This window comes from Podarcis melisellensis (assembly GCF_964234715.1).
Source record: "Podarcis melisellensis genome assembly, chromosome: 10".
In the NCBI taxonomy this organism is placed as follows: domain Eukaryota; kingdom Metazoa; phylum Chordata; class Lepidosauria; order Squamata; family Lacertidae; genus Podarcis; species Podarcis melisellensis.
The window spans coordinates 6,327,586-6,345,329 of NC_138542.1; the positions used below are offsets into that span (position 1 = coordinate 6,327,586).

The 17,744-nt window shown below is 39.3% G+C and overlaps 2 protein-coding genes across 3 annotated transcripts in view; one reads left to right on the plus strand and one right to left on the minus strand.

The window, feature by feature from the left end:
- FBXL13 (F-box and leucine rich repeat protein 13) overlaps window positions 1–17,744 on the minus strand; it is a 70,801-nt gene that overhangs the window by 30,267 nt on the left and 22,790 nt on the right. For both annotated transcript variants that reach the window (XM_081927676.1, XM_081927675.1), the window contains exons 10-12: window positions 9,893–9,945; window positions 9,233–9,333; window positions 3,333–3,462 (exon numbers count right to left, since the gene is read on the minus strand). In XM_081927676.1, the coding sequence (XP_081783802.1) occupies window positions 3,333–3,462; window positions 9,233–9,333; window positions 9,893–9,945 (284 nt within the window). The remainder of the gene's footprint in view (window positions 1–3,332; window positions 3,463–9,232; window positions 9,334–9,892; window positions 9,946–17,744) is intronic.
- On the plus strand, window positions 3,252–17,600 carry LRRC17 (leucine rich repeat containing 17). Its single transcript, XM_081927830.1, has 4 exons — window positions 3,252–3,392; window positions 12,948–13,841; window positions 16,404–16,559; window positions 17,031–17,600. The coding sequence occupies exons 2-4, from the start codon at window positions 13,085–13,087 to the stop codon at window positions 17,432–17,434; spliced, it is 1,317 nt and encodes a 438-aa protein (XP_081783956.1). The 5' UTR covers window positions 3,252–3,392; window positions 12,948–13,084; the 3' UTR covers window positions 17,435–17,600.

Below are 17,744 nucleotides of genomic sequence, written 5' to 3' on the forward strand. Positions count from 1 at the left end.
CACACAGCACATAGTAACTATATAATTGGTTATCTGAAGTCGTAGTGACAGCTGCCAACTTGGACGGCTTTCAAGAGATTTAGACAAATTCATGGAAGACAAGACTGTAAGTGGCTACTAGCCATGATGGCTACATTCTACCTCCAGTGTTGGGGCACTGGGCCTCTGAATGCCAGTGGCCGGGAATCACAAGTAGGGAGTGTGCTGCTGCACTCAGGTCTGCATGGGGGCTTCCCATAGGCAACTGCTTGGTGATTATGAGAACAGGATGCTGGACTGGGTGGGTCTTTGGTCTGATCCAGTACAGCTCTTACATTAAGTCACTCCTTAATACAGTTACCCAATCTGGGTGTTTCATTGCCCTGGTGACAAGCTGGCTGGCTATTCTGCCTGCAGTCAGATGGTCAGCAACAACTGCCTGTCTCCTGACCACTTTACACCAACTTTTGGAAGTTCTCACTTCAACAAAATTGTGTTTACAATGTAAATTATTACTCTATCTCCTGGGTTTCGTGTCTCACTGCAGGCCAATAAAATGTATTAGATTATTAAGCCATTCTTCACCCTAGCTCTGAAATATGTCCATATTTTCTGCTAAAAATCAATACAATGAGAGAGAAAGCAATCAGTTGCAAGTACACCCAACAAAATAAATCTGGAATGTGAAGCGAAAGCAGAGCTTTTTCTGTGACAGTCTAATACTCACTGGTACGGAGTACTGGCATCTCCCCCCCCCCTTATTTTTTTGCTGTCCATTTTGTGCTGGCACCCACAGCAGAGGGCCCTCTTGGCAGTGGAGCCCGCCCTGTGGAACGCCTTTCCATCAGATGTCAAGGAAATAAACAACAATCTGACTTTTAGAAGACACCTGAAGGCAGGACTGTTTAGGGAAGTTTTTAATGATTGATTTTTTATTGTGTTTTTAACATCCTATTGGATGATTATTATTATTATTATTACATTATCAATATATGAGTAACAGTACCTCATTTTTTATCCAAAAACACACTAACTAGAAATTAAAATAAGTGGGGCACAGTTACAATATGGTGTTGCATTATAATGCAAAGTTCTTCTGTCTAAGACTTCAACCAGCTAAAAACAGGAACCCTGTAGCGTTGTCTGGGATTTGCAGATTGTGGGGGAAGTTTCAGTAAGAGGAAGAGGATACTTGTTTTCTTGCCCATCTTTCTGCAACCTTCTGCCATTGTGCTATATAGTTCTAAAGGGCCCAGAGGCATGCTATCAGACTTTGCACTTCCCTCAGCACTGGTATTACAAGCCATGATGCCACCTCATTCTGAACTAGTTTCAGCTTCCAGACCCAGTGTAAGAAAAGTCCTTCATTGACTACTGTAGCTAAGTGGTCCCTGTTGAAAAATCACCATAGCTGGTAAAAACTGCTTATTCTACATTCAGATTCATGTGCTAATGGTGGAATATATGACCCTTGATGACGTAATATGCACATGATTCTCTCCCCCCCCCCCCATAAAGAGAATACCCCTATGGAGAAAAGTGGCAAGTATGAAGTAGCCTTCAAACTTTTGAAGTGAATCCAGTGACACTGATTTAACAGGATGGGTCTAACCAAGGAGTGTTCAGCTCAAACTTCTATAAGGGTCAATGCTTCTTAACTGATAAGAACCACATACTGCTTGAATTCATACGATGTGCATTTTAATTTTAAAATTATTACACTGAAATTAAGGGCCCTTGAAACTTCACAGATGGGGTTCATAGATGTTTTTCAAACAGGATATATTTTAAAGCTCTTTCATCCACCATTACCTCCCCACTAGCTTCCTTGCTTTGACCTTTCACCCAGTCTGTATCTCCATTTCCTAACTTCACTCAATTAACACCCTCATTCCTGCCCCTTTACATTTCACCATAGCTTCTATAACCTGGTAAGCATGTAGGTTTTCTACCTTTTACACTTTGTTTAGATTTGTTCTGTTTGTATTTTGCTGATTTATTGTATCCTGTTTCGGGGTAGAAGAAAAATATTAACAAATAAATAACAGGAACCGACCTGTTGCAAAAGCCCCAGTAGCAGATAGGAAACCAAGGAGGTCTCAGATCCTTCTCTTGGCTCTCAACTACTCCAGCAATCACTGAGGCTGTTGCTTCAGTTTTAACACAGAGGCAAATTCTTTTGGAAAGGGTTGTTTGGTATGTGAACTTGTCAATGAAGTCTCACCTGATCCCAGATGAGGGACATGGAAATGGAAAGGAATGACCTACCATTGATGATAGGACAGAGGGGGACACGGAAGGGTGTGCAGTAGGTCTCTTATATCCTAAACAGGGTGGCTGGAAATTGGGAAATAACGTGCAAAGTGAGTGCATGGTTGGGCAGCTTTCATTCTTCTGTCGGGAACCTCAACTGCTTTTACTACTCGATTTATGTATTTTGCTTGCATATGTGGTGATAGTGGGAAGGGGTTGAATAAGGGGAAATCCAATGTTTATTTATTTATTAAATTTAATTTCCCCTCTTCTTCCCAAGGAATCCAATTTTCTGCAGTAGCTCTTGCAATTCATTCCTAGATGCTTTTACATTTCACCTTTATGTCTGCACTAGTGAGAATGGAGCAAGGTTCAAAGTGTGCCTTGGCATCACCTGCAAGATCCTTCTATGGCTTCCAATTATTGTTTTATGAATTTGAAGTTATGTTACGATGCTACAGGATGTCCCCACTGTATAGATTCTTACACATACGACAGTGGGCTGCCTAAATGAAGCAGTTCGAAAGCATAGCTGTACACCTCCCTGCAACAACAACAAAAAAGACTGTTGGGGGCTGGGGGCCAAGAAAGAGAGAAAGAGTGTGTAACACACTTTCTCTCTATATTTCCCTCTCTTAGTGGAAGGGTGGTAGTACGTTACCATGCTACATTCTTACACTTTACAAAAGAAGGAAAGTGATATTAGAAAGCTCACTGACAATCTGATTTCCTTTTCAGGAGCTTTATTTCTGTTTGCTCAGCAGAGGACCCTTGAGTATTGTTAATGTCTGCAAATTGTACGTATGGAAGCAAAAGCACAAAGCAAGCATGTTTTAAGCCCACCTCCAACAGCAATGCATGCTTTCATTATGCAATAAGGACTGGCTGTTTATAGTTAAAGACGCCCACTGGACAAAAGCCAAAAGCCTATAGTGCTATTCCTCAGGAAAATTTAAGCAGCTGTGGTAATGTAATTTAAAACCTCTCAAAACTTTGCTGCAGTGCCTGTACTACTTGATTATACCATGAGTGCTTGGTGCCGTCAGTTCTCTAAAGGAATCGCTTCGCTACAATATGAAAAAGAAAACTGAAATGCAAACCTGGAGGCAGCCTGAAATATCCAAGTAGATGAGCTTGTGACACCCTCTTCCAGAGCCGAGGTACAGTAAGCCATTGTCTGTGAATTTTCTGCAATAAGCTAAACTTAAATACTGCAAATTGGGGCATCCCCTATGCCAGATAGAAGAAGAAGTCAGTTACTAAGATGTTGCATACAGATTTCTGGTGCAATTTGATACTGTAGCTAAAAAGCTTTCTAAGAACATGGGTGGATACTGGAATTTAATGGGAATATTCACTTTGCCTGAATACAAAAAAAGCTGCCTTTCACTTTTCTTTGTTGCATGTACTTTACACTGTTTAATAAGATTATTCACGAACCAAAGTCATCTTAAATGAAACCTGATTTTAAAATGATTTTCCTTGGTTGTAAACTCAAACGTTTGCACTAAATTAGAAACATATGACTCTCAAACATTTAAAGGACCAAGTTGTAACATTAACTTCACATTGTTTTTTAAGCTTTTTGTGTTCAAAATGAAAACCAGAACTCTATCAAAGGATATTAAAGGCATAAAAAATTAAACATAATGTTAAACCATCCCTGCTTGTGTAATTGTTTCCATTAAGGTTTGACACAGCTATTCCAACAAAACAAAAATGCAAAATAGTTGTGTGCTCACATAACAACCTAAAGCTGTAATACTTTGCTATATCTGGAAGTAAGCCTCATTGAGCATGGTGACATTTTTTGAGTAAATATGCACGGGATTGCACTGTGTGACTTATTAATAGGAAACGTTTATAACATATATCCAGTGACAGACAAAGGAAGCTGGTTAGACAATATGCATAGCAAACGAATACTCTGAAACTGTACTCTCTACAACTTCATTTTTATAATACATATTTAGGCATTATCATACTGAAGAGTATTAATTTTATACAATTATATAGTAGTTGAACTAAAATAAGAGATGCAGTGCCACAATTACCACAAATGAAAGCTTGCAGAAGAAAAAATACACTGTATGATTAGGAGTAGACAACATGCTGTGCAAGAAATTTTAGTTCAGGAAAACATTTAAGGCAACTTCACAAGTCAGCAAAAGCTAACCTGGGAACACCCACCATGATGAGTGTATGACATCATGACCACTGCTTGCAAGACTTGGACATTTGTGTTCTTAATGAATAAGAGAGGGAAAACTTTGCAGATAAATAAGGGTTAAATTTAAAGACATATGGAAAGAAATATAAACAGTAAATATTTATTTTCGTATTAAGACAAAAAGGCAGGTAAAGCATTCAGATAAACTTTTCTGTGAGAAGATAAACACCTAAGATCTTCCAGTAATAGCACATTAATTTTTAGGGGTACACACTGTGGATTATATTCTCAGTATGTACATCATTATGACATGTAACAATGAATGGTAACAGACTTCATCTTCTCTCTCATCTTCTCGCGCCAAAGTTAAAATGCTTTAGCTTGTATTAGTCAGTATCTAATATTCTTTATGACAAGAATGGGAACCTGGGGTCCCACAGATGTTGCTGGACTCCCAGGTCCCATCAGTCCCAGCCAAGCGCAGCCAATGGTCATAGATGATGGGAGTTGTACCACAGCAACATCTGGAGGGCCAATCCCTGCAATGGGTTTTAATTTGTTCTTCTAGACTTCAGGTGTCTGTTAATATAACAATGTAATAAACAAATAAGTATTCAGAAGTCCCAAATGCATGACTGAATTGAAACAAGCTTTTTACAACCATATATTTCTATGAAAATGTGTGTGTGCATATCTTTCAAAGAGAAGGTTACCTTTTAGGTCATTTTATTTCCCTTAGAGGGATGCTCTATTAGATGTCTCAACATAGGGGATGTATTGCATCCCCTATGCTTGGCATTCACGTGGCAGTGCTTTTTGTGTCAATCTCTTCAAAGCCCTGACTGAGTGTAGCCAATCAGACCGACAGCAAAGGAGGGTTCAAAGTGGGGATAATGTTTATTAAGGAAGTGCAGGCTCACAATGAATGAGCTTTGTTTGGCCCCGCAACATCACCAACTGTATGATTTATAAATGTTACGGAAGAATTGTGTTAAAATATAACATAGTACGTAAGCTGCACCTAGTTGAGATTGCCAAATTGAGATTGTGGGAGGGGTCTTAAAGGAAATTTCAATCTGAGCTGTTTGCTTGTTTTCTTTTTGTGGTTGCAGGAGATAATGTGATTAGGACAACATAGCTTGGCAGGCGATATAACTTCTGCAATGTTCAGATAGGAAAACTACAATATGGCATGCTGAGAACAGAAAGTTCATTCACAGTGATCCAAACTGAGACAGAGAAGCAAAAGATGATTTAGCTATATTTAAATGGAATATTATTTTTGCAGGGGGAAATGTCAGCATTTGAAAAGGCTTTATGAACTTGGAGGCTGCTTTGAAAATACCACTAGACCACTAGAAAATGGCATAAGGGTATGAAAATATACAGATCAGACATTTATCTGATCTTCATACTAGAGCTGATTCTAGCTCACAGCAAGAATTAACCCAGCTTTCATTTGCTGTACACACAGGAACATGGGCACAAAGAACAGATTAGCTATTTAACATACAGTGGTACCTCGGGTTAAGTACTTAATTCATTCCGGAGGTCCGTTCTTAACCTGAAACTGTTCTTAACCTGAAGCACCACTTTAGCTAATGGGGCCTCCTGCTACCGCTGTGCCGCCGCTGCACAATTTCTGTTCTCATCTTGAAGCAAATTTCTTAACCCGAGGTAATATTTATGGGTTAGCGGAGTCTGTAACCTGAAGTGTATGTAACCCGAAGGGTATGTAACCTGAGGTACCACTGTACTTTATTTCATTCTAGCAAATTATGACTAGTTGAGATGCATAAGGAAGGAGTCCAGGGAAAACATACTGAAGGCTTAGTTTCCAGATGTTTGATCATACTGGTTGCCTCCTCTGCACACGTTCCAGCTTGTCAATATCTTTCTTAAATTGTGATGCCCAGAACTGAACATATTACTCCAGGTGTGGTCTGATCAAGGCAGAATAGAGCAGTACTATGACTTTCCCATGATTGGGACATTATATTTCTGTTGATGCAATCTAGAATAGCATTAGCTTCTTTGCTGCTACATTACACTGTTGACTGTTAAGCTTGTAGTCTACTAAAACCCCTAGACCTTTTCTCATGTGCTACACCCAGACCCCCATCTTATATTTGTACAGCTGGTTCTTCCTGTCTAAGTGTAGAACCTTACATTTATCCCTACTGAATTTCATTTTGGCAGTTTGGGCCCAGTTCTCCATTCTGTTAAGGTAATCCTCCAATCCTGATTCTGTCTTCAATACTTCTACAGCATTAGATACCTCTCCCAGTTTGGGTGTCATGCGCAAATTTGATGACCATCTTCTCAGTTTCATTATCCAAGTTGTTTATAAAAATGTTTACCAACAAATGCCTCCCATTTTTCTTTCTTGTTAGAATCATCTGCATTTGTGCCTTCAATATTTCACCTTTAAGAAACTTCCATCCATCCTGGACTCCCTTCTCTTTGAGTATTTCTGACATACAGTGGTACCTCAGGTTAAGTACTTAATTTGTTCCGGAGGTCCGTTCTTAACCTGAAACTGTTCTTAACCTGAAGCACAACTTTAGTTAATGGGGCCTCCTGCTGCCGCTGAGCCGCCAAAGCACGAATTCTGTTCTCATCCTGAAGCAAAGTTCTTAACCTGAAGCACTATTTCTGGGTTAGCGGAGTCTGTAACCTGAAGGGTATGTAACCTGAAGCGTATGTAACCTGAGGTACCACTGTACAGTGGGATCTCACACAGTAGTTCCTCAAGTTTGTTAAGGAAATCAGCCTTCTTAAAGTCCACAGTGCATGTCCAACGACACTCAGGTTTCCCTTGCCTCCGTCTAATGAAACCCAAGAGGACATTATTGTTTCCTCTCAATGTTCACTGTACTTCCACTTTGTTGATCTCTGGTGCTGGTGAGGCCTAGGTGCAAGATAGGTATGTGGAACTGAATAGAAAACATGTGGCCCTCCATATGCTGTTATCAGCCCTAGTGAACATAGCCCATTATCAGAGATGATGGTAGTTATAGACCAACAACATCTGGAATGCTGCAAGTTCCCAATACAAGAAGTCTCATTGAACTCAGGGAGCCTTATGCTTCACAACTGGTAGGGAGCTTCAGACATAAGATTTAGACTAGCTTGTGTTGTGTCTATGATTCTGAAAGTATATGCATAGTACAGAAGGGAGCAGGGAAGCAGCTAGAAGATGTTTCACAAGGGTTGACTTGTCAGTATTTTTGAAATTCCTGCCAAGAACCTTTTAGAAGTCCAGTATCTCACACTTTCCTATTATAGCCTTCCCTCATTGTGTCTTACCATGCATCCACATATTAGGGGATTAATCAGACACATTGTGAGCTTCAGGGAAAGTAACAGAGAACTGGATTTAATGGCCTATTTTAATTAAATTCATTGCAATTTACCTTTAGAAGATGTGAACTGCCTCCTTCAGTTTGATAACCCTGGCATATGATAAGCATTTAATTTGCCAGTATAGCCTTGCAACCAGCGGCATAGAGGATTGTTCTGCCCATCTCCTCCTGCATGGTCCTGTTTCCCTTGACCTATTCATGGACATCATGAGGTGAGGTGCTTTGATGTGCATCACCCCCATGCAATGCATGGAGAGAGGGCTTTCTCAACTACAGCAGCTACTTTACATTTGTCACAACCTCAGTAATTCTATACAGCTTCATCTCTACCTCCTGAAAACTTTTTCAGCAATTCTTTTTGCTGATTATCCACTTAAGTTTTTGTTTCGTTTTGTTTGTTTTAACTGTCCATCTTTTGTTGAATTTTAAAATGTTGTTGTGGCTGTATTTTTAAATAGCTGTCTTTGTTAGCTGCCCTAACTGATTGAACTAGAAAGGTGGACTATAACTATTCCAAATAAATGAATAATTAACTAACTAACTAACTAAAACGTCTTGGGGTAAACTGCAGTAAAATCAAACATGCCATTAACACACTTCTCTTTCATTGTCCAAATAGCTCCAAAGTGCCTAATCAGGTCTTTAGCATGCAAGTGTATAATAAGGTAATCATGGTGCTCTATTTAGCTCTAACCAAATTTATTTCATGGTCCTTTCCCAATCTGTTGTACAAATAACTGAGGCTATACATACATACCTGGGAGAAAGTCAATAGGACTTATTTCTGAGTGTATCGATAGGATCGGGCTGTGAACCTGTCATTTTCAGCCCCCTTATCTGTCAGACTCAGAGAGTATCTTGTGTTTGTGGGCACGAAGGGGAGATTAGCAACTGGCCGGTAATGACTTAGATTTCCTGAATCCAGGGAGGGTTTCGTGAGGAGTGGTTTTACCACTGCCTCCTGCAAGCAGGGAAGGACCACCCCCCTTGCAAGGAGGCAATAATAACCTCCCTGGCCCAGCTAGTTGTCTCCTTTCTGCAAGTTTTTATCAGTCCATATTCTCAAGCCTTATTACTGTCAGTTCCACCACAGCCATGAAGTCCTCAGCCACCCCAGAGCCAGTTGCCTTGGCAGGGATGTTGAAGTCTCTCAAAACCAGTGGTCAATGTTTTATTGGAGAGAGGGTACTGCCCCTGCTTTTTGATCACTGTTTTTTTTTTTTTTTTGAGGGGGGTGCTCAGCACTGCCGACTTTTCTGCTGTGAAATTGTTGTTGTTTTCTGGCACCCACAGCAGTTTCCTACAATTTCAAATGTGTCTCTTGCTCCAAAACGTTGGGGGACACTTGTTTCCATATTACAGTGATAGTCAGCGAGAGAGAGCAGCTGATCTTTATAAAGGTGGAATCTTTCTTCTATTGTTATACTAAAATTCAGAATTTATTTATAAAACAGATTCTTTTTACCTTGACAGAAGTCTTAGTGTTCCATTTGTGATATCTGTGTGAGATAAATTTAAGTAAAGGATTGCTGGGCAACCTTCTGTTACAAGCCTTATTAGTTCATCCTGTTCAATAAAGAAAATCATAAATGAAATTGGCTTCATTTTTTAAAGTAAATAATATGGCTCTATATCAGATGCATTTTTTCAGTTCACACTATACTTCAACGGCATACCTAGACATCTGATAATAAATTGGAAATGCAATAATAATATTTAGCATCATCTACTGTAACCACATTCTTAACATAATACAACATATAAATGTAACTAAGATAACCAGAATCTTTAGGTGGAATAAATGACCTCTTTTGGTTTTCAAAATGGCCTCCTTAAATTGTTGTTTCTGGTCCATATTTGGCCCATGGTCTGGAGGCTCCTCACACCAGTGTAGACTGAAGTTGGAAGTCCATACACTTTTCCTTGATTACAAACCATGAAATCATATGGGTTTCCTATTCAAACTTCATAATATTTGGACTTTAGCCATATTATGCTACATAAATAGAGAACAGCTTTTCATCTTAAAAATGTTGTGTCTTCTCTAGAAATCAAAATTAGAACTAAAAATTATTATATCTGAATTACATTAAGGCTATTTCGAATTTGTTGTATGAATACTTACATTTAACCCTTGGCATTCAGTGACATTTAAGTCTTGCAAATTCTTACAGTGAGCTAAAATAAATATAACGCCAAATTAGTATCTTGCATTACTTGAAAACATCAGCTCATATCTAGCAGTTTTCAGTAACATAAACCCAAAATCAGCAATGTAATGGGAAAGAATGAAATATATTTTATACCAATGGTCAGTAACACTGGAGATATGTCATTTCATTGGGATTACACAATGCTTTCATTGTTAAACAATAGTTTTGCTTTTTCCAGGGACACCCCCCTACACACACATCACCAAAAGAATGTAGTTATTGCCCCGGTAACACACATTCTCAAACAGTAAGATAAGCCACCCTGTTGAGGCTTGGACAAGATGCCTGTGACAGCATGTCACTCCTCTGACAGCTCCTAGACTTAATTGGGTCAAGAATGTAAACTTAATGAGTGTTGATACTATGAGTGAACAGGGACATTACAAGCCTTTTTCTTAACTAAGGTTTTGTCCTGTGACATCTCAACCCATGCTATGGGTCCATCTTGTTCAATGGCCTCACTTTCCTATGATCCCCTTGCCTCCAGGATGAAAAGATAATACAGACCACTGGGCAAACCTCTTTGTCCATTTGGTTTTAGAACTAGATCATATTACTATAACACTGGAACCTAGAGGTGAATGGGGCTCGCTCCCAGGTAAATGTGTATAGGATTGCAGCCTACATGTACAGGACAGAGTGAATCAACATCTTATCCTGTACACCACAGATTAGAAACCTGTGACCTCCAGATACTGCTTGAACATGACTCCCATCACCTCTGACCATTGATGGTGTTAGCAGACACTGAAATGGAGTCCAATGACATCTGGAGGGCCACTTTCCCATCCAGGCTGCAATCCCAGACAGTATTTTCATGGAACATGGTATTGTACCAGACAAGGCAGTAGAGCAAATATTTAGAAGCAGGCTAAGAAGAATCATAAGATCATGAGAGGGCAAAGCTCAGTGGTAGAACATCTGCTCTGCATGTGTACAGAAAGTCCCATGTCCAATCCCCAGCATCTCTAGGTTGAGCTAGGAGAAAATATGAAACCGTGGAGACTCTGAAACTCTGCTGTCAGTCAGTGTTAACCAGCGCTGGAAAACCTCTGGCCTATGGGAAGCCAGAGGTTCAAGAGCAGCATCGGCAGTGGACAGGCTGGGCAGGTCCATCTTCTATGTTCCAAGGGCGGACCAAACCTTCATAGTCTTTTCTCTGGTCTGCCCTGGAAGCCCTTCTCCCTGGGAGCCAGACAATATGACTCCCATCACCTCTGACCACTGATGGTGCTAGCTAACTCCAGTTCCACTGCCAGACTCCGCATCAGGCAGATTCCTGATGCTTCCCACTCCTTGCCCAACAGTCATGTCAGGCCACAACGACCACCAGGTAAACCAGTAACAGGGTATTATTATCTTTAATGTGGAATTCACCTTTTTCAAAGGTACCACACACTGGGCCAACATTTTAATCAAGCTATCCACAAAGACCCAAGGTCTCTTTCCTGTGTAGTCACTGCTACTTCAGGCTATTAACAGATATGGGAAGGTAGGATTTCTTTTCCCAGTGTCCATCACTTAACACTTGTTTAAAAGAGCAAATGAAATTCAATGTAATTCCCATTCACTTGCTTTCATTTCAAGAAGAAATAAAAGGCAGTTCACAAACAAATAAAGTCAACAGCAAAATAACAAGAATAAACATATAGCTACCAAAAATAAAAATGCACTGTAAAACAACTACATTAAAATACCCATAATTAAAATATATAACAAACCCCTTAAAACAGCATAAGAGTTACAACAACAATTATTACCAAACACAACCAACCAAGCTTGGGAACCACTAACGTCTCACAATATCAATAAAAATAAATAAATAAATAAATACACAAAGGACCTACCCATGCGATGAGCTGTGAAAAAACTATGAAGTGACTTGGAGAAAACAGATGTACAGTTCCCCGTTTTTCCGTTTGCTTTGTACCACAACCCCCCCCATAAAAACTAATAAAAAACCAAAAAAACTGAGCCATCCTAAAAACAAAACAAATCGAATTACTACAAGAGATGAAAGTCAGGAGATCAGGGAAATGCTTTTTACGCAGGTGTATCTTCAGGAGTCAATGGAATGCCAATACTGATGGGGCATTGCATATTTCAGCCAAGAAGGGCATTCCATAGCACGGCTGTCACTAATGAAAATGGCTGCTTCCATGTTTACTACAAGCCAATAATCAGCAGACTATGGCAAAACTAATTGGGTTCCATTTGTTGGCCTAAATGCCCTTACAAATTCATTCCCTGAGTTCCCTGTATCAGGTGATACTGTATCAGGTATAATGGTGTGTGACATCATCATCATTTGATAATAAATAAATAATTTATATCTCCATTTAGGAGGGAAGCTCACCATTATTATCACAGCCAAAATTATTTTCAATATACAATGTGCTGATTATTATGGAAAAGATATTGATATGTCAGCTTTAATTCATTATAATTTAGGACACCAGTCATGAAAGACCTACACTGACTCCCAGTACAATTCTGAGCACAATTCAAAGTACTAGTGCTGAACTTTAAAGCCCTAAATGGCCTCAGCCCAGTATACCTGAAGGAGCGTCTCCATCCCCATTGTTCATCCTGGACACTGAGGTCCAGCTCCGAGGGCCTTCTGGCGGTTCCCTCACTGCGAGAAGCGAAGTTACAGGGAACCAGGCAGGGGGCCTTCTCGGTAGCGGCAGCTGCCCTGTGGAATGCCCTCCCATTTTCCCATCAAGGAAATAAACAACTGACCTTTAGAAGACATCTGAAGGCAGCCCTGTATCAGGAAATTTTTAATGTCTGATGTTTTACAATTTTTTTATATATGCTGTAAGCCACCCAGAGTGGTTTGGGAAACCCAGCCAAATAGGCTGAGTATAAATAAAATTATTATTATTATTATTATTATTATTATTATTATTATTATTATTAATTCTAGGGTAATATCTCACTAATATTCTGCTTTTCTTCCAACAGAGCGATTCCTCAAACCCTTGCTGTGCCTCCTTGATTCAGAACCACGCTAGTTAAAGGCTTCCAAACTCAGATTTCAAAGGAATACTCTGACTGTTCCAGCTGTTGTACAAAATAATTGGGACCAGCTGGATGTCAGGATGCAAGTGGTTACAATTATAATACTACTTTTCTTTTGCAAAGCAGCTGACTTTAGGAAGACAAGAAATGGGAGTTCAAGAAACAAAGCAAATAATGGAAAGTCAAACGGCTTAAGAAGAGCATCCGGCACTGTCAAGCGCTACACCCCAGGCCTCCCATGCGATGTGTACACCTATCTTCATGACAAATACTTAGATTGCCAAGAAAGGAAACTGACATTTGTATTGTCTGATTGGCCTGAAGATTTAAAACACATGCTGCTAGCAAGAAATAGAATTCGCAAGCTGAAGAACAACATGTTTTCCAAGTTCACAAAATTAAAAAGTCTAGATTTACAACAGAATGAGATATCAAAAATTGAGGATGAAGCTTTTTTCGGTTTAAATAAACTCACTACACTTTTACTGCAGCACAATAAGTTGAAAATCCTGTCTGAGGAGGTGTTTATTTACATGCCTCTTTTAATTTATTTACGCCTGTATGATAATCCATGGGACTGCAACTGTCAGATAGAAACTCTTATAACGATGCTGCAGCTTCCAAGAAGCAGGAACTTGGGAAATTATGCTAAATGTGTACACCCAACAAAACTAAAAGGTCAAAAGCTCAAGCAAGTAAATTCAGAGCAGCTGTGCATTGAAGGAGAAAGACCAGACCCTCCTATTCCAAAACCTAAACCCATCAGACCTGAATTTGACTCTTCTCTCTGCCATATCTACATGTTTCCTGTACGGACACTGGACTGCAGAAAAAAAGGTTTGTATAAGCCAAATACATGTTACTTTTTAGCTGCTCATTAATGACCATTAAAGTTATCATCATGAAACTTTACCCAAGGTAATGGAAAGGTGGGGTATATTTTTAAAAATATTTTAGGCTGTAAGCCTTTTGACTGTTACCTGAGAGTAAAACAAATAGAATTCAAGTAATTACTTGTCAGTAGACATGCAGAAGATTATAGTTGGTGGTTATCTAGCCCAATCGGTGGAATTTTTCACCTATCCATTATCCATTATTATTATCCATAATAATCAATAGACTTATGATAAAAACTTATAGCATCCTGATTACAAAATAACAAAAGTGGGCATATGTGCCTTAAGTGTGTCAGACGCAAAGCAGCCTGGAGATAGGATGAGCATCTAGCCCTATAATAAATTTAGCATAAAAATATTAGTGGTTTAATCAAACAAATTGTGCCATCCTATAGGAGAAGCCTGCATCTACTTACCACCCATAACTACAAGAAAATTAATTTAGAATAAAAATAATTTAGAGTAATTTATCTTTCAAGCCCCATGTCTTGTAACTGACCCACGTCTACTCAGAAATAAACCTCATTGTATTCAATGATGGGCTCCAAGTACAGTAAGTGGAATTAGGCCTGAGGCCTTAATTTGTTTCTACTTGAATTTTGTTACCTGTAGACTTTATCTGTACTCCTCAGTTACATTCCAAAGCTCTTTAGCAAAGTAGGAAGAACCAACTGAATTCAACTGCTATTTTTTGGCTACTATCCATTCCCTAAATCAGGGGGTAGAGAACCTCTGGCCAGAGGTTTGGATCATGGGATTAACATTTGGCTCATGAGATCATTTCCCCCATTTTTTATTCAGTGGGATTTGCCTCTTAGCAGACAGGGTTAGAATTGCAGCCAGAGATGTCTTTATGATTGGCTATTAGTCACTTAATTAACTTGGTCTTTAAATTGCCACAAGATACAGTGGTACCTCAGGTTAAGTACTTAATTCGTTCTGGAGGTCCGTTCTTAACCTGAACTGTTCTTAACCTGAAGCACCACTTTAACTAATGGGGCCTACTGCTGCCGCCGGAGCACAATTTCTGTTCTTATCCTAAAGCAAAGTTCTTAACCCAAGGTACTATTTCTGGGTTAGTGGAGTCTGTAACCTGAAGCGTATGTAACCCGAGATACCACTGTATTTATTTCTGCACACTGTCTTTCTAGATTCATTAACTTTGAAAAGAAACACACAAGGAAAGTAACTGATTTGCAAATATTTGCTGATACCTGAGACATGCATGTCTATTATGTACAATGATAAATAAAAATGTTTAAAATATTCATATATTGGCAATAGCAGATTATTAAACGGGACTGGATTTAGGGATGTTTGTACACCCCTAGGTTCCCTGCCTTGACAAATTTAAAAACAATAGAAATTAGGGAATAATATCTGGAAGGCAGCAAAATGTTATCCACATTCAAATTCCTGCTCTAAAAGACCATTCATCCACCAACCTGTCAAACTGCAACCCCCACACCTGACAACCCACACAAGCTATCTTCAAACTAAATAGCACCAGATGAGTTTTAAACAGTGACCCAAGCCACAAAGTGCAGAGGAAGACAAACTTCTCAATGTTGTTTTGACAGAAAGACAATATGTGAATTGGTGAATCAATAGCAACATTATTCATAAAAAGTAATTCAATAAGGCAGCCAGAAAACAATGCTCTACATTGCCTACAACATGGAAAGGACACTTTTTGGCACAATCGGTACTACTTGTAGATTTTTAAGATGGTTTCTTTAGGGATGCGGGTGGTGCTGTGGGTTAAACCACAGAGCCTAGGGCTTGCTGATCAGAAGGTTGGCAGTTCGAATCCCCGCGACGGGGTGAGCTCCCGTTGTTCGGTCCCTGCTCCTGCCAACCTAGCAGTTTGAAAGCATGTCAAAGTTCAAGTAGATAAATAGGTACCGCTCCAATGGGAAGGTAAACGTGCGCTGCTCTGGTTCGCCAGAAGCGGCTTAGTCATGCTGGCCACATGACTTGGAAGCTGTACGCTGGCTCCCTCGGTCAATAAAGCGAGATGAGTGCCGCAACCCCAGAGTCAGCCATGACTGGACCTAATGGTCAGGGGTCCCTTTACCTTTACCTTAAGATGGTTTCTTTAGCACCTCAGTTGGTTTACTTTGTTTCAAACTCTCAGTGGGTACACTGATTCTCTGAAGTTGGTGATACGCAAACTAGAGGAGTAATGGGCAATGTATTTGGGAATAGGATATGCACACAAGGCTACCACCTTACTGAAGCTAAGTAGGTGTGAGTCTGGTCAGTGTTGGATGAGAGACCATGTAGGAACCACATGTATGCTACCTGGGATTCCGTAATGGAAGAAAGGTAGGGTATAAATAGAAGACAGTAACTTTTTAAAGCAGTCTTAAAAACAAAAGAAGACTTAAGAATGCACATGAGTAGTCAATGTTGGTATATGGATAGATGGGAAACTATGTTGTGGCAGGGACTATGGCTTTCCATAATAATATTTTTATATATTTCTTCTTTCCTTCTCAAGAATTAAAGAAAGTTCCCGGTAACATCCCTCCAGATGTAGTTAAACTTGATCTATCGAACAATAAAATCAACCAGCTACGACCCAAGGAATTTGAAGACATGAATGACCTGAAGGTATTAAACCTCAGTAGTAATGGAATAGTTCACATAGACCCAGGTGAGTAAACTTTATTATGATATATCAAACTATAGTGAGTTTTAATAAATGCTTTCATGATACAAAAGGTGGCTCATTTCCTCAAAATGTCATTTTTAATAATTATGAAATAGTAAGAAATAGCAGTTGAATATCTATCAAATCCAATTCCACCTACGGGAAGCAACAACAGTCACTGATTAATCAGATTGTTTTACAGTGAAATATTATGCATGTCTTCTCAGAAGCAAGCCCACTGAATTCAATACAACTTACTCCTAGATAAGTTTGCATAGGATTACACTGTTAAGCTCTATTTTGGGTCTGGTACAGACTCAAATAATGTTCAGAACATTGTGCCTCTCTTGTTTCTTTAAAACACAGCCACAGTGAATCTCAGCCAAGGTTTAATGGTACTAACACATATCTCTATGGTTGTTGTTATTCCTACGCAGTAGATATGTAATCCTAGTGTTTACATTTTTTGAACAGCTGCATTTGCAGGACTCATGAACCTGGAAGAATTGGATTTATCAAACAACTCCCTGCAAAATTTTGAATATGGAGTATTAGAAGATTTGTACTTTTTGAAAATACTGTGGCTTAGAGAAAATCCTTGGAGATGTGACTACAACATTCATTATCTTTTCTACTGGTTGAAGCATCACTACAGTGTTCACTACCATGGTTTAGAATGTAGAAAACCTGAGGAATTCAAAGGCTGGTTTGTCGGGAAATATGTCAGAAGCTATTACGAAGAGTGTCCCAAAGATAAGCTCCCTATTTACCCAGAAACATTTGAACAGGATACTGACGATGAAGAATGGGAAAAGCACAAAGAATATCCAGTTCAAACAGGAAAGAAACATGGGGTTATTGTCACTGTAATAGGTTAATTTGATCACTGCCACATTCAATCCTTTAATATTTTTGTAAGTAAAAATGGTAGTTTATATTTTTGTTAAATGCAGTGTATGTTCATGAGGGATTATCTGTAAAAATATTTTTGGTACTAATCACATGATGACATTACCTGTTTCCTTATAAACTTACTCTTTTTAATCTGTTTTGTGTCATTCTTGCCTAATTAGTAACCATTAACAAATTTTTAACGCAAAGGCATATGATTTAAGGTAAAGGTAAAGGTACCCCTGCCCGTACGGGCCAGTCTTGACAGACTCTGGGGTTGTGCGCCCATCTCACTCA

Excerpts from the sequence above, each read along its gene's own strand:
- LRRC17 (XM_081927830.1), top strand. The coding sequence starts at position 13,085 with ATGCAAGTGGTTACAATTATAATACTACTTTTCTTTTGCAAAGCAGCT. Across the intron at positions 13,842-16,403 it reads ACTGGACTGCAGAAAAAAAG|AATTAAAGAAAGTTCCCGGT; the intron begins GTTTGTATAAGC and ends TTCCTTCTCAAG. Across the intron at positions 16,560-17,030 it reads AATAGTTCACATAGACCCAG|CTGCATTTGCAGGACTCATG; the intron begins GTGAGTAAACTT and ends TTTTTTGAACAG.